General features: G+C 41.1%; 1 protein-coding gene across 2 annotated transcripts; it reads right to left on the bottom strand.

Annotated features, from left to right (window-relative positions):
• Positions 1 to 1,046: 1,046 nt before the first annotated feature.
• On the bottom strand, positions 1,047 to 15,986 carry LOC121550407 (noelin). 2 transcript variants are annotated; one of them, XM_041862656.1, is made up of 6 exons: positions 15,514 to 15,986; positions 11,283 to 11,432; positions 8,792 to 8,947; positions 7,564 to 7,783; positions 5,482 to 5,588; positions 1,047 to 2,043 (listed from the first exon to the last, which is right to left on the bottom strand). In XM_041862656.1, the coding sequence occupies exons 1-6, from the start codon at positions 15,577 to 15,579 to the stop codon at positions 1,366 to 1,368; spliced, it is 1,377 nt and encodes a 458-aa protein (XP_041718590.1). In that variant the 5' UTR covers positions 15,580 to 15,986; the 3' UTR covers positions 1,047 to 1,365. The 2 variants fall into 2 exon arrangements, with proteins under 2 accessions (XP_041718590.1, XP_041718589.1); XM_041862655.2 differs by lacking the exon at positions 15,514 to 15,986 and adding an exon at positions 13,082 to 13,898.
• Between the last annotated feature and the right edge of the window lie 1,406 nt (positions 15,987 to 17,392).

The raw sequence follows: 17,392 nt of genomic DNA on the forward strand, positions 1-17,392 counted from the left end.
TTCCAGAGAGGATGTATTGCGCAGGAAAGATAGAATACTTTGAGGTGTGTTTTGAGGTGACATTACACCTGTTAGATATTTTGCTTCCAACACATGGGGATACCATTGTGGATTTATATTCTGTGTGATGACGATCACTAGTCTCCACCTTTACAGATGCAGGAATCGAGTTACGTGGTAAATTGCTGCTACATTTGACAATCTTTACTATCTGATCCAGTCATTATAATTAACGAAATAATTATAATAAATACATTGATTTTTATATAGCGCTTTTACAGATATTTAGCGCACTTCAGAATGTAAAGGGGAAACGTGACCTCAGCCACCACCAATGAGTAGCACCCACCTGGGGAAAATGGTCAAGGTTGTGTGTTGTGTCCCACAGTTTGGTTTAATACAGGTTGATAAACAAGACCCAGGATTTCATATCCCTTCAGATTCTAGAGTAATTACATTCTACACTGCGATACAGTAGGCTGCAGTATTCCTCTGTGATCAAATCAAAGAAGTCAAGAGTGGGTAATTCCATAAAAACACAATCATTATAAGACTTTTGAAGTAATCTAAATCAAGAAAGGCATTACCTTTCCAGTACCTGTTCTTACTTTCTGTTTTTATACTTTCTACACATTATATATCATGATGTACTTTATTTATTGTAACTGAGTAACATATAGGATACTGCTGAACTTCCACAGTACTCTACCCTGCACCTTAGAGACTGCTGCCCCTATGTACATAGAGTCATTGAACACTGGTCACTTAAATAATGTTTACTTCCTGTTTTACCCACTTTATTTGTATATACTGCATTCTAGTCATGGCTCATCCTATAGAACTACTGCTGTACACACATGTTCAATTCATATACTGTCCATACTGTCTTTAGACACTATTATATGTATATATATATTTATATTCTGGTCTCTGACATTGCTCGTTCTCATATTTCTTAATTTCTTAATGTATTGACATTTTTCTGGATTATGTGTGAATTTTTTATTGCTAAGTATTACTGCACTGTTGGAGCTAGATTCTGAAGCACAAGTATTTCGCTGCACCTGCGATTACATCTGCAAATCTGTGTACGTTTCCAATAAACTGATTTGATTTGAGTTACATATCTCCCCTACTTTGAAGCATCCGTGGACCAGACCTGGGTTCAAATTCACTTGATCTAGCCAAGTTTGATTGAGCTTGCCTGGTACAATGGAACCAATATAACTGTTGTAAAACTGCAAACCCCATCCATCTGGCACTCCAAGCAGGCTAAAGCAAATGCTAAACATATTTAAAAGTTATCAAATAGTATTTGAACCCAGGTCTGCCGTAGAATGAGAAGGTCACAGCATGGCTAGCTATCTACTGCTCCTGCTCTGAGCGAATGACGTGGAACAAGGTGACATTGTACAGCACCTGGTGACCATTATTCCATGCGTACAGCGCTCTGTCTTTAGGGTTATAGTCCAGCATAGAGATGTGAGAGTACTTATTCTGGAACGGTATGTCAATGTACTCGTAGGTGGACGAGTTGGTGCTGAAGGCATAGTACACCTTGGTCCCACCGGAGTAGCCATTGGTGACATACAGCGTACCACAGATCATGAAGGCCTCTCCTGCGCTCCTCTTGGGGTGGTTGGTGGTCCAGCTCTTGATGATCTGCAGGGTGCTGGGGTTCAGTTTGCTGATGACAATGTTTCCTGCGTTTTGATTGGTGGCATAGACGGCCCAAAGCCCGCCCTCATCCACCATGAGGTCGATGTCCGAGTGGCCTCCCCAGGAGTAGTGGTACATGTTGTTGTAGCCGGCGTAGTCCAGCTGGCGTGACTTGCTGATGACGGAGGTCTTGAAGTCAAACTTGATGATTGTGTGGCTTTGGAACTTGTTGAAGTAGATGGAGCCGTTGTAGACCACCTGACCCGTGCCCGACCATGGGTGGGGGAGGCGGTGAGACGTGAAGTTGTCGGAATTCATGAAGTCGTAGATGGACATGTACTCCCGCACAAATCGGTTGTTGTGGTAGCCGTCCATGTACCACACCTAGATGGGAATACAAGTGCATTAAAAAGTCAGTACAGTGTGTTATTGGCAAAAAATAATCTAAAACCATCATGTAATATGAAATCATGGAGAGCTTGTGGTCTTTCTGCTCTAACTCTGATATGAAATTAAGAATATCAAAGGATTCCCAGACAGAATCTCTCTACAAAGCCAGGGCTTCGACCCTCATCAATCATTGAGAGCCAGTGCAGATGACTCAACTTATCTCTGATCTCTCAGATTTTCAACGGTAGTCTCCGCTTAAGTCATTCTCTTTTAAGTGTTTGTGTCCTCATGAATTTGAAGCAAGAGAACAGACACACTGAGTGTACAAAACATATTGAGTTGCACCCCTTTTTGCCCTCAGAACAGCTTCAATTTGTCGGGGCTGGCCCATGTAGACTCCAATGCTTCCCACAGTTGTGTCAAGTTGGCTGGACGTCCTTTGGATCAAATCCAATCAAATCAAATGTTATTTGCCACATGTGCCGAATACAACAGGTGTAGACCTTACAGTGACATGCTTAATTACAAGCCATTAACCAACAATGCAGTTTTTATGAAAAAAAAAAAAAGTGTTAAGTAAAAAATGCAAGTAGCCATGATTAGCTGTTCAGGAGTCTTATGGCTTGGGGGTAGACGCTGTTAAGAAGCCCCTTGGACCTAGACTTGGCGCTCCGGCACCGCCCGCCGTGCGGTAGCAGAGAGAACAGTCCATGACCAGGGTGGCTGGAGTCCTTGACAACTTCTAGTGCCTTCCTCTGACACTGCCTGGTATAGAGGTCCTGGATGGCAGGAAGCTTGGCCCCAGTGATGTACTGGGCCGTATGCACTACCCTCTGTAGTGCCTTGTGGTCGGAGGCCGAGCAGTTGCCATACCAGGCAGTGATGCAACCAGTCAGGATGCTCTCGATGGTGCAGCTGCAGAACTTTTTGAGGATCTGAGGACCCATGCCAAATCTTTTCAGTCTCCTGAGGGGGAATAGGCTTTGTCGTGCCCTCTTCACGACTGTCTTGGTGTTTTTGGACCATGGTGGTTGACCATTCTTGATACACACGGGAAACTGTTGAGTGTGAAATAACCCAGCAGCGTTGCAGTTCTTGACACAAACCAGTGCGCCTGGCACCTACTACCATACCCCATTCAAAGGCACTTAAATATTTTGTCTTGCCCATTCACCCTCTGAATGGCACACAATCCATTTCTCAATTGTCTCAAAAAAATCATTCTTTAACCTGTCTCCTCCCCTTAATCTACACTGATTGAAGTGGATTTAACAAGTTACATCAATAAGGGATCATAGCTTTCACCTGGATTCACCTGGTCAGTCTATGTCATGGAAAGAGCAACTGTTCCTAATGTTTTGTACACTCAGTGTATAGGACATGGATACAGTATGTGTCCACCCCAATGTCAGTGGTATTCCTTAATGAACACAACAATAAAAGTTCTGCATGATATCCAATCCTGGGATTCATCTCTTTCAGACATAAGATATACATGATATCAGACACCAATTATCCCTAGAATGACTTATCTTACTGCAATGACAACCAGTAGATGTAGCTACAGTGGGGGAAAAAAGTATTTAGTCAGCCACCAATTGTGCAAGTTCTCCCACTTAAAAAGATGAGAGAGGCCTGTAATTTTCATCATAGGTACACGTCAACTATGACAGACAAAATGAGAGAAAGAAAATCCAGAAAATCACATTGTAGGATTTTTAATGAATTTATTTGCAAATTATGGTGGAAAATAAGTATTTGGTCAATAACAAAAGTTTCTCAATACTTTGTTATATACCCTTTGTTGGCAATGACACAGGTCAAACGTTTTCTGTAAGTCTTCACAAGGTTTTCATACACTGTTGCTGGTATTTTGGCCCATTCCTCCATGCAGATCTCCTCTAGAGCAGTGATGTTTTGGGGCTGTCGCTGGGCAACACGGACTTTCAACTCCCTCCAAAGATTTTCTATGGGGTTGAGATCTGGAGACTGGCTAGGCCACTCCAGGACCTTGAAATGCTTCTTACGAAGCCACTCCTTCGTTGCCCGGGCTGTGTGTTTGGGATCATTGTCATGCTGAAAGACCCAGCCACGTTTCATCTTCAATGCCCTTGCTGATGGAAGGAGGTTTTCACTCAAAATCTCACGATACATGGCCCCATTCATTCTTTCCTTTACACGGATCAGTCATCCTGGTCCCTTTGCAGAAAAACAGCCCCAAAGCATGATGTTTCCACCCCCATGCTTCACAGTAGGTATGGCGTTCTTTGGATGCAACTCAGCATTCTTTGTCCTCCAAACACGACGAGTTGAGTTTTTACCAAAATGTTCTGTTTTGGTTTCATCTGACCATATGACATTCTCCCAATCCTCTTCTGGATCATCCAAATGCACTCTAGCAAACTTCAGACGGGCCTGGACATGTACTGGTTTAAGCAGGGGGACACGTCTGGCACTGCAGGATTTGAGTCCCTGGCGGCGTAGTGTGTTACTGATGGTAGGCTTTGTTACTTTGGTCCCAGCTCTCTGCAGGTCATTCACTAGGTCCCCCTGTGTGGTTCTGGGATTTTTGCTCACCGTTCTTGTGATAATTTTGACCCCACGGGGTGAGATCTTGCGTGGAGCCCCAGATCGAGGGAGATTATCAGTCGTCTTGTATGTCTTCCATTTCCTAATAATTGCTCCCACAGTTGATTTCTTCAAACCAAGCTGCTTACCTATTGCAGATTCAGTCTTCCCAGCCTGGTGCAGGTCTACAATTTTGTTTCTGGTGTCCTTTGACAGCTCTTTGGTCTTGGCCATAGTGGAGATTGGAGTGTGACTGTTTGAGGTTGTGGACAGGTGTCTTTTATACTGATAACAAGTTCAAACAGGTGCCATTAATACAGGTAATGAGTGGAGGACAGAGGAGCCTCTTAAAGAAGAAGTTTCAGGTCTGTGAGAGCCAGAAATCTTGCTTGTTTGTAGGTGTCCAAATACTTATTTTCCACCATAATTTGCAAATAAATTCATTAAAAATCCTACAATGTGATTTTCTGGAAAAAACATTCTCATTTTGTCTGTCATAGTTGACGTGTACCTATGATGAAAATTACAGGCCTCTCTCATCTTTTTAAGTGGGAGAACTTGCACAATTGGTGGCTGACTAAATACTTTTTTCCCCACTGTACCTCCCATTGTTCTGGTGCCGGTGAGCTAATCCCAGACAGTGAGGTATGAAATCACATTACTTAAATTCTAATGGCATCCATTTTGGTCAATACTTGAGTAATTGGGTAATTCAAATATGATTTATGCTAACATCTTACATCTGATATTTTACCTTTCCTGAGTGTCCTCACAATTGCATATTAACACAAAAGAAAATAGTTGACTCTGCTTTATGTTTATACTGTATAATAAATATGATAGACATTGCAGAAGCAGGCCTACCCTCGTGTCATCCTCAGGTGCCAGGGGGTCAGTCATCCAGGATCCAAACCTTGATCCAGACGTCTTAATTGTGATTGGATCACTGATTCCTGTTAGCTTCCCACATGCTGCAAGAGCCAAAGACACAATGCAAGATACTGCATTTATCTCTGGAGTATCAATGCTGTCTATAGGTTGGAAAACAGTGTGTGTGTGTGTGTGTGTGTGTGTGTGTGTGTCTGTCTGTCTGCGCAGGTCAGTGACCTTAATGTAGCAACTACAGTTGATATATAATTATGTTGAAAATTATATTTTCAATATGACTTGTTTAGGATGACAAATCCAGCTTTAGTATTACAATCTAGTGATCAGTTCAGTGATTTCTTCAGGTTTTGACATTAGTGTTTTAGCTGGAGGGCTCTCTAGCAAGAACTGTGTAGATACTGTATAAATGTGTGTGCCAGAATCTAGTCCTACTGCAATCTATTTATTTTCCTCAGAATTACAAATTACTCAATGTTGGCTCACTAACTTTGGGCTTGTGGTCTCTGTACAACAGTATCCTTTCAATGTCATAGATAAATGATAACTATGAATAATGGAAACAGACTTTTCTGTTTTTATATAAATCACACACTCAATTACTCTCCTCTACAAATGCTATATTAAAAACAGGGACAGTGAGTGCAATATTCAACTTTGAGTCAATTCACACTCACACCTCCCCCTCACTTCACATCCAGAAAAAGGTAACAGCCCCCATTTTTCTTAGATAGTGTTCCGTAATATGTAACTCTTGCTATCGCCCATTGCTATAGTACTTGGAAAGTTAAAGCTGAGCACTTGAAACAAAATTGGATAATCCTCTGATATTGTAGTGAGACATTCTTTCATTTCTAGGAATTTGCCAGCACATTAGCTCTTCTCCCTCCATACAGGGTCTATGTATTCCCATTGGTACACTTAGCATCCTAACAGTCAATGCTACCGACAGTGCCATGATTATCTGGCTTATAATGGAATCATACAGTGGTGCGAAGGAAACTGACTTCAATGCATGTTGTCTTCCCTTGGTCTCATTCCTTACCAGTGTATTTCTTCTATCTATTTCTTCTACATTTTTCCTCCTGTTTTTTTTAAACAAGCATTTTGCAACATTCATTGATTTGTTCAGCCTTTCACCTACAGATGTAGGATCTTAATTTGATCACCCTGTTGCAGAATAACTTTCCTGCAATTCAGGAAAATTAAAACTTGTAGTGTAATTGATGTTTAAAAAGGCTTCTGAAGTTTGTAATTTCCACTTTGAAGTTTCAGACTTGATATTCCCTTACCAAAAATGTATCAACCCATACAAAAATGTCCATTAATTATAATCCACATAATAATTCAAATGTCCTGTTGCTGCAGGATTATTTTCCCGCTGTAGCAAACTGGCTAAAATTTAGATCCTACATCTGTACTTTCAACCTTTCACTTATTTGTGACATCAATCAAATAGATATTGTGACAGGTAGGCTTTGTATCTATATTCCTTCCTGTGAACAACCCATGCAACAAGGAGATTACTGAGAGAAGTAATCTGTCAGTTGTTATATCCTGTCACTATTTTTAGATGACTGCCGCTACGATGGTGTGTAGCTTTTAGCCAAGAAGTGGACATAAGCTCACAGCTCATTTCTGGCACACATAACATGATGTACTAGTGACGTAGTTTTGACTAAATAGGATTAAATTAGCAAAACATAATTAAAATCACCCGCTAACAACTCTAAATCCTAACGTGTTTGTATAGCGTCTAACTTGACATACTGTATGAGGACAAAGTCTCTTTTTTCATCAGCAATATTGTTAAGCATTGATGCAGTAGGCATGTAAGTACACGTAAGAGTAGGAAAAGGAATAGATGTAGTCAAGGCATCTTTGATTTCCTAACATGAGAGAATAACTGAGTATGTTAAAGCTGATATACTGTAGGGGTAGAACATGTAGGTGCGGTGGATAGATTGAGATCTGCTGGTGTGAGAAGAATGACTACTGTAGATCTGATTGGCCCCTTGCACAAGGAAGCAAAGGGGGTGTTTCAGTGTTATCTGAGCCTACCTAATTTTTGCATGCACGCACGAAGCCTCTCTTCAAGATTTGACACTCTGTTTTGTAGCTCCTCGTAGTCATAGGCTCCGATCTCCTCCTGGAGTTCATTTAGCACAGACGTCAGATTCTGGATTTCCTCTTTAAACTGCAATACCAATTTTGCATCGGCTTTGTACTCCTCCAACACTGGTATCAATGGTCTAAGTTCCTCCATTTTCGCTTTTATTGCCTGAAAGGTTAAAATAGGCTTGGTTCAGTGTTATGCGAGCAAATGGGTGTGCCACACCTGTCTTGCCCTACTCTGGCTGTCTCCCTATGGTGAGTGCAGAGTGGACCTAACACATTCAACAGTATCATGAGCAGATGTGACATCCTCACAAACATAAGCAGCATGAAACAAGTCCTCGGTACACCAAAAACAATTGGGAAAATATTTTATTTTCACCTTTTAAAATGCAACATCTTAGGGTTACATGCTTTCATGTCACATACAACAATGTTTCCGTTTTCTCTGTAGTAACCAAGTATGCATATACTAAACTAAACGAGATATGAAATTAAATAAGAATTTAATGAAAATAATACAAAAACTGAACAAAATCTATTTATGGAATGCATCTACAGTAACATGCAGAAATGCAAAGAGCAGTGAAGGTCTGAGGGTGAAAAAGGTGCTATATTTCAAATAGAATGCATGGTGCAAATAGTCATTGGTCAAGTTCAGGGATAGAACACTGGGATTGAACTGCCTCTTCAGTCTCTGCAGCGTTATAATTTCCTAAAGTTAGCCCTGCAAGCAAAAAAATGAGATACTGTTGAGTGTTGAATAATCTAACTCACTAGCCTATCTAATATACACACACAAAACGTGCAAGGGTCATCACTCCCAGTGATGTTCATGACAGAACATAGCATACACATTGCATTGGTGAGGATAGACGGGGAACACATATGCACACACAAACAAACATAAACGTCATCAAAATAGTTAACGTTTATTTATTTTTCCAGGGGCAAGCATTTAGGTGTAAGGGTTTCATTTCCACCAGGGGCTGTATGAATCACGCTTCCCAGAGTAGTAGTGCTGATCTAGGATCAGTTTTGACTTTTAGATCTTTATGAATAAGATTATATAGACAGGAGGGTCCTAGATCAGCACTTCTACTCTGAGACACTTGATAAATGCGGACACATCTCTTTGTACAATGTTGTCTATGTAAGAGCAATGTTGACATACCTTATATTGCCTGGCAATGTTCTGCTTGTGGTTCTCCTCCACCTGTTTAAACTTGGTCTCCAGACCTTTCAGCTGGACCTCCATTCTCTCCACGTACTGCAGGTCTCTCTGGGTCCGCTGGTCCAGCACCTGGATAGACTGGGTCATGTTCTGGACCTAACACATAGGACACAATAAAAAAATAAAGACAATAAATACCTAAATACAGCCCCAAATATACAAGGAAACCTGGTTTTACCTGGGTTTACATTTAGTGTTTTAGGGTCTTCCCAGGTTTAGTGCACCTGCCTCCTCTCTTTGATACATTTTGTGAATAAAAATAAACAAGATATACACTCAGTGAACACAAAGATATGATATTTGGCCATGAATGCTCCTTCAAAATTGTTGGTGCATGACACAATTAATTGTAGATATACAGTGCCGTCGGAAAGTATTCAGACACCTTTACTTTTTCCACATTTAGTTAGGTTAAAGCCTTATTCTAAAAATGATTAAATTGTTTTTTCCCTCATCAATCTACACACAATAGCCATAATGACAAAGCAAAAACAGCTTTTTCGAAATATTGGCTGATTTATAAAATAAACCTGGAAATATCACATTTACATAAGTATTCAGACCCTTTACTCAGTACTTTGTTGAAGCACCTTTGGCAGCGATTACAGCCTTGAGTCTTCTTGGGTATGATGCTACAAGCTTGGCACACCTGTATTTGGGAAGGTTCTCCCATTCTTCTCTGCAGATCCCCTAAAGCTCTATCAGGTTGGATGGGGAGTGTCGCTGCACAGCTATTTTCAGGTCTCTCCAGAGATGTTCGATCGGGTTCAAGTTCTGGCTGGGCCACTCAAGGACATTCAGAGACTTGTCCCGAAGCCACTCCTGCGTTGTCTTGGCTGTGTGCTTAGGGTCGTTGTCCTGTTGGAAGGTGAACCTTTGTCCAGTCTGAGGTCCTGAGCGCTCTGGAGTAGGTTTTCATCAAGGATCTCTCTGTACTTTCCTCTGTTCATCTTTGCCTCGATCCTGACTAGTCTCCCAATCCCTGCTGCTGAAAAACATCCCCACAACATGATGCTGCCACCACCATGCGTCACCGTAGGGATGGTACCTGGTTTCCTCCAGACGTGACGCTTGGCATTCAGGCCACAAAGTTCAATCTTGGTTTCATCAGACCAGAGAATGTTGTTTCTCATGGTCTGAGAGTCTTTCGGTGCCTTTCGGCAAACTCCAAGCAGGCTGTCATGTCCTTTTACTGAGGACTGGCTTCCGTCTGGCCACTCTACCATAAAGGCCTGATTGGTGGAGTACTGCAGAGATGGTTGTCCTTCTGGAAGGTTCTCCCATCTCCACAGAGGAACTCTAGAGCTCTGTCAGAGTGACCATCGGGTTCTTGGTCACCCTGACCAAGGCCCTTCTCCCCCGATTTCTCAGTTTGGCCGGGCGGCCAGCTCTAGGAAGAGTCTTGGTGGTTCCAAACTTCTTCCATTTAAGAATGATGGAGGCCACTGTTTTCTTGGGGACCTTCAATGCTGCAGAAAATGTTTTGGTACCCTTCCCCAGATCTGTGCCTCGACACAATCCAGTCTCGGAGCTCTACGGACAATTCCGTTCGACCTCATGGCTTGGTTTTTGCTCTGACATGCACTGTCAACTGTGGGACCTTATATAGGCAGTGTGTGCCTTTCCAAATCATGTCAAATCAATTGAATTTGCCACAGGTGGACTCCAATCAAGTTGTAGAAACATCTCAAGGATGATCAATGGAAACAGGATGCACCTGAGCTCAATTTCGAGTCTCATAGCAAAGGTCTGAATACTTATGTAAATTATTTTTAAATTTGCAGACATTTCTAAGAACCTGTTTTCACTTTGTCATTATGGGGTATTGTGAGTAGATTTCTGAGGAAATGTTTTTATTTAATCCATTTTAGAATAAGGCTGTAACGTAACAAAATTTGGAAAAAGTCAAGGGGTCTGAATACTTTCCTAAGGCACTGTACTGTGGATGATTGACTGCAAAAACTGTCACTGTAATCTCTAATGTGGCTAGCCAGACATTACAGTGATTCAAGTGCTCAAGAGCAATATACTGTTACGTGTACTTGAAGATCAAGCGAATCAGAAAGACCTACATCAGTGATAGGGATTGAGAGTATGCTAACATTGACTACCGGTTATTCCCCATCAAGGTGCCAAATGTGTGCAACACCTGGCTTCCAAACAAATCTACTGTATAAGACAATTTCAGATCATATCAAATTATGATGATGGGAAATTAATATTGTCAAAATACTGCAGGGTGAACTGAACTGCTATTCTCAAGGAACCATACATGTGAGTGACTCCTGTCCTCTGGCCAGAGGCTCTTACTGCTGAAAATAAGATTTAATGGTAGTGTTGGTGCAACTGGTGAATGGTGTTTGTTCTAGTGGAGCTCTGATAATAGGAGGTAATGGGTACTGTAATACGTCATGCTACATGGGGTGATTACTTTTTCTAGCAGCTGCCGGAGCTGCTTGGTCCTGGCGTCCCGCGAGCACATGGTCTGTTGAGGCGCCACCACGGTGCAGACACAGCGGCCCTCCGTGTCCTGGGCTGAGCTGTACACCTGCCATGACTCCTCAGGGTTGGCTGGCAGCACCTACGAGAGAGACAGACAGACAGGGAGAGAGAAGATAAGACAGACAGACAGGGAGAGAGAAGATAAGACAGACAGACAGACAAGGATGGGGCCAGTCAGGGAGAGAGACAGAGATGAATGGAAAATGATTATTCATATAAAGATGTGGTTAAGGATGGGGCGGCAGGTAGCTTAGTGGTTAAGAGCGTTGTGCCAGTAACCGAAAGGTCGCTGGTTCTAATCCCTGAGCCGACTAGGTGAAAAATCTGTCGATGTGCCCTTGAGCAAGGCACTTAACCCTAATTGCTCCTGTAAGTCGCTCTGGATAAGAGCGTCTGCTAAATGACCAAAAAATAAAAAAATAAATGTGATGTGACAGTATTTCCATTTTCATACCATACTGTACTGGCTCTCACATTGTCCTTTCCAGCACCGTTTCACCAACTGTGGAGGATGGTTTACCAGGCCAGTACAGTCCAGCTTGGCTTGGCAAGGCTCACCGTAGCTCAGTAGTTTAAGATACACCACATTACTAGTCGCACCACATCACCACTCATATCTAAAATGCATTCGCTTACAAAACAATGCAATTACATTTTGGGAGGTTTGGACAAAAATCATGATCTCTGCCGAAAATGTGTGCTAGTTTGAAGTGGAATCATTTCACCACAGGGATTTACATAACCTTGTTCCAAGATGATGGAGTATGATTACGTAAAATGCAATCTGTAGTGTTGAACCTTGCAGTATGCTCCACCCTAATCTTCAACAATCAAACAGACTGTCCACATTCTAAAGACAAAGGGGCTGGCAAATTGAGGGAAACATCTTTGTAAATCTACTCAAATAGCTTTGCTGGATTGTGATAATATTAATTCATAATCTAGTACTTGTAATGTTTTAACATAGCCTATAGGAATTTAATCTGTGCCATGTAAGTCAATTTAACCTTACATTTTCAACCCTCCAATATATCATGGGGTAGAGTCATTCAGTAAAACAGTCATAGCCTATTTAGCAACAAGCCTTCGGAGTAATAATTAGATACTGAGGCTGGTCTAAATGTCGATTGGTTTAAGTTTTACCACTACATGAACCCAGAGCAATTTAGATATGAATAGAAATATGGCTCTAGATGTACTCTGGCAATTAGTGACATGCAGTGTATTATGCTAAGATCCATTATGTCTATAACATGCCACATTTGCTGTTAGTCTATATAATGTAGCCTAATTTTGCTCTTTATATTTAAATACATTAGTCACAGTCTTAGAACTGTTATTATTGTCCATCATTGGACCACATTGCCACACTTCTTCTCCAATATATCAGTTCATCCATATAGCAAAGAATATGTGAAAGTTGTTGTATGGCCTACACTAGGGTTAACAAGAATAGTAACATCATTATTAGCAGTTTATTCAACAATATGTTCATGGATAGGCCTACTCGTTTTGGCAATAGTCACTACAGTCAATTTTCCTCTCGTTTGATGCACAACCAACAACAGTTTTTTTTTCTTTCAATTAACAACCAACATGATAAATTATAGGCATACTAATAACTTTTTAAAACTATTTTTATTCGTACTATTGGCACAAATGTAAGCCCGCAATTTATCCTCAGAAGGGTACATGATTCTAATGGTTCCTGAATCAGCTGTCACTCACGCCGGTGCTCCGGTCCGCTTTCCCTCCTGAAGCTACCAAGAGATTAGTGGTGTTGAGTCCCACCAAGGACGGTAACGTCTGCGACATCCAGTTAGTGATCATAGCCATCGTGCTAAGCACCACTCCAATCTTCAGTAAAGGCACCGACATATCTGCGCTCTCTTCGTATTATCAAAATACACATTCCAGTGGAGAACTAAGTAGGCAAATAATATTGCCAGTCATTTGATGCAACGGCATGGCTGCAACAGCGGACAGTCTGGGTTTGAACATGTTTGGATGACAGGTGGAGGTTCTGCTCTCTTCAAAAGCGACTGTGATGATGGGTCAATGCGGTTGCTTTAAAATGTGATGCCGTTCTCCTGCAATCAATCTCGAGTTTATAAGATGACGGAATTCAGTCGCCTCTCCCATTCGCTGGATACCCCCGCCCACCGCGCACGGATAGAAAAACCCTCAGCTAAAATCCATGGTGCCACGTTTTCGCGCTTGCCACAACGAGACAGCATTCTGCACCTTTCCACCTTCTATACCAAATACAAGAGATTATCTTCATGCCAGGGAAAACTATATCTAAATAACATGACTTCAGACTTTGAAGTCAATGTGTGATATAATCAAGTTAAGCATGAAACCCCACAAAAGCAATGGAGACAAAATGAGGCCAAACGAACCTAAAGAAAACAGCATTCTCAGACTGGATGCCTTAATTGTGTAGGTTACTTAATAGCGGTGGCTGGATGACTCTCGATGGGGAGAAGAACTGGATTAGTCCAACCACATTGAAACCCATCAGCAACAACTCTCCACAAGGTACAATCAAGTTTCATTTCATCCAATAAAGATAGGCAAACGACAATTCGTAATCTAGGGACATCTGATTAATCGTAGAGATTTTTAAACGACATCATATTTAACATCAGGCAGGAACAATGTCCGTGGCGCAATAATGGCACATGCAGGCAGAATCTCTAGCGCTGTCCATGGTCCTGTTTTGCTTAACCAACCAGGTGCAGGGATATCTAGGGACATTCCGCCACCTTGTCGTTACAAATGGTATTGCACGCCCACTTGTCAGATACTGTGTAGCCTAGACTTAGTGCCATAGCCTGCCATACCAGCTTCAGGAATGTAAATAAGAATGTCAATTTGTCATGACTATTTGAAAGCACCAAATGCCTGATTCAACGAATCCAGAGTTTGATGATCAGTTGATTAGCGTGTGATCAAGTGTGGTAGTGCTGGGCTACAACAAAAGCTTGAACACCCTGTTGGTGTCCCAAGACAGTTGGGAAATGTAGGTGGCATTGTGGCTGCCAGGGGGAGGCGCTGTGGCACTGTGGAGTGCAATGCATCTCTGAACAGAGAAACAATTCCTTGAAAATAAAATTGAGATATTAAGAAGAGCATGTTCATGCAGACCAGCATTACAAATGAATACTAGTTATTAATCACAGCTATTAATCATAACAAAAATACTGATGATTTTTTAATTGTTTCGCATTTTAAATAGCAGTTTATTATTACTGTGTTGAATGATTTTTGTTTGCCTGTAGTATCAATGTAAAGAGATGAGGCTATTCATGCTACAACCTGCGGTAGAATCTTGTTTATGCAATGCTTGTTAAGCTTTCTTATTTAGCCTTTCCTCTGCCATATTAGACCAATAGGCCTGCAATTCTGACTAAATGAAACTGAAGTCACATCTTATCAGCATGTTTAATAGATATTCTCAAAACAGCGTTACTTATCCATGTATGTAAAAGTGGCCTACTTCTGTCATTGTGAAATTAATAATTGACTAATTTGAAGATATTTTGCTCGCTATCTTTAGTATCGCTTCTCAATTGTCCAAAATAAGTATTCAGACATGCGGATTTGGATAGTCACACCAAGAACCCCCTGAATGGGATAGGGACTCCGCAATGGGCTGAAAGTTTAACAAGATTTACCCAAAGTCTCAGTTCAGGTGAAACTATATGGGCTGTTAGTTGATACAGTAGGCTATCACTGCTAATGCCATGTGATTAACTTTCATTCAGTCGTTTTGCTCGCTGATTTCGATTTAGAAATAAGAAATTAGATTATCTCAAACATAATTGGAGTGAATATATAATTAGTTAGATGAATTGAATGTGAAACAACAATTTAAATATTTAAATATAGCCTAGACTATTTAATTGATTGTCACATTTTTATTCTAGACAAGCAGGAATAGATATCATACATTTGGCTATAGAAACACCTCGGCGGATGCGCATTAGCGCTTATCAAATTTTACGAAGGGGATGAAATCCCTTTATCGTCTCGATTTTATAAAATATTTAAATCTCTAGGTCTACACCTTCTTTAAGTAGGTAATCTGTAGGATAATTCGCTAATCATGGTTTGAGTATCTTAAATGGGGAGTAAAATGGCGTTTATAAACCTACTTGGGTGAGTTCAGTGCCCATCAAGACGAGGAGGGTGAGACTCAGAAGCTTGCTAGTAGGCTGCATCTCTTGCCTCCGATAGCACCAAATCCAGTACTTTCACATGCAGATTGTCTTTTCCACTAATGTCTTCCTCCTCTTTTACGCGTCGTCTTGCAATCTTCGTTGCAGAGCTGAGCACAAAAATAAAGGGTAAATAATAAATCTGGTGAGGAGCCGTCACTGCATGATGTTCAATGCATCTCAGTGCCTTGTGCTGAAGATCCTCTTCCTTATGTCTTTCTTCTGTCAGCCACCTCGCATGCGAAACATGGAAAGAAAAACCATTAAGCTTTCTCAAATCACAACTCCACCAGCCTTTAGTCAAAAGTTGGCTCCGCAAAACAAGCACAGGGGTGCACGAGCTAAATCACGAGAATGCGGGAGGGAGCTAGCCGTGGTGCTGAAACCGGATGTGACAGGAACTGGAGTGGGAAATTCAATAATTATTTGGTGGGTTTGGCCATTAAAGGGAGATGGGGGGCCAGGGCTCATTTAACAGGAGAGAAGAGAATGGCGCTCGTGGTTCTTAACCTGTAGGACTAGACCACATGACAACAAGTTATATAGAACGAATTAAAGTATTATTATCATGTAGTAGCCAACATAATGACTTGAAAAAATGGGTTTTGGAATCTGCTGAGATATACACTACCAGTCAAACGTTTGGACACACCTACTCATTCAAGGGTTTTTCTTTATTTTGTCTATTTTTTACATTATAGAATAATAGTGAATACATCAAAACTATGAAATAACACATATGGAATCATGTAGTAACCAAAGAGGTGTTTAACAAATCAAAATATATTTTATATTTGAGATTCTTCAAATAGCCACTCTTTGCCTTGTTGACAGCTTTGTTGACATTTTCTCAACTCCCACCTTCCTTGATCTTTTCAGAAATGTCAGAGGGAAACAAGAAAACGAGAGAACATATTTTCCATATGCGAGCTGCAGAAAAAATGGTGGTATTGCCAGACAATGTCATGAAGAAGAGGCAAGTCAAGGAAAGCTGTGTATGGATTTTTGCATATTTATTTGAACTGTAGGCTAGTGTAGATTTAAGTGATAATGCCCTCGAAGCCGGTGTTTGGAGGATATATTGGCACGGGTGTTGTCCGTCGAGGGCCGGAAAACCGTGCCAATATATCCTCCAAACACCGGCTTCGAGGGCATTATCACTTTAATACAACGGGTTACCAACATATTCAAATAATGGTTGACATATTTTCAATATCACTTTTATACAACGGGTTACCAACATATTCAAATAATGGTTGTCATATTTTCATTATTTTTGTGAATTTATTCATACTATTATATAGTCCAGACACAAATATAGGGTTGATACCAAGACTGCTGGTCGTTCGTTCTATTGGTTCGGTTGCCAGAGACTCGACCCAGTCATTCAGTCTTTTTGTTCTGTGTGTTTGGACGCGACCCAGTCGTTCGTTCTAAATGTTCCATTGCCATACTGGCTGGCAACGTTCTTATCCCTTGCTAGCCAACTACGGCTAACTTACAGTCACGTAAAACATCAAAAATATTAACAACAGTAGCTGCATTTGCATTTGTTTAAGCTGTTTTCTAGTGACATTTATTTGGATACATCCACAACAATGAGCTAATGAGGCACGATTTCGCCTGGCATAGAAAATGTGCTCGCTCATTAGGACACTGTTGTTCAGAGGAGCTAGCCAACAACACAGCTAACACAATAACTTCACACTGAAGCTGGAAAGACTGCAAACTAGCTGCACTTTGTTTCGTTGTACCTTTTTTTCAATTGACATTTCTTTGTATGTATCCATAAAAATTATGCCAGCTGAATCATGAT

Source organism: Coregonus clupeaformis, chromosome 18 (assembly GCF_020615455.1).
Source record: "Coregonus clupeaformis isolate EN_2021a chromosome 18, ASM2061545v1, whole genome shotgun sequence".
Taxonomy (NCBI): Eukaryota; Metazoa; Chordata; class Actinopteri; order Salmoniformes; family Salmonidae; genus Coregonus; species Coregonus clupeaformis.

Excerpts from the sequence above, each read along its gene's own strand:
- LOC121550407 (XM_041862655.2), bottom strand. The coding sequence starts at position 13,231 with ATGTCGGTGCCTTTACTGAAGATTGGAGTGGTGCTTAGCACGATGGCT. Across the intron at positions 5,589-7,563 it reads TGCGTGCATGCAAAAATTAG|CATGTGGGAAGCTAACAGGA; the intron begins GTAGGCTCAGAT and ends TGGCTCTTGCAG. Across the intron at positions 2,044-5,481 it reads CACCTGAGGATGACACGAGG|GTGTGGTACATGGACGGCTA; the intron begins GTAGGCCTGCTT and ends ATTCCCATCTAG.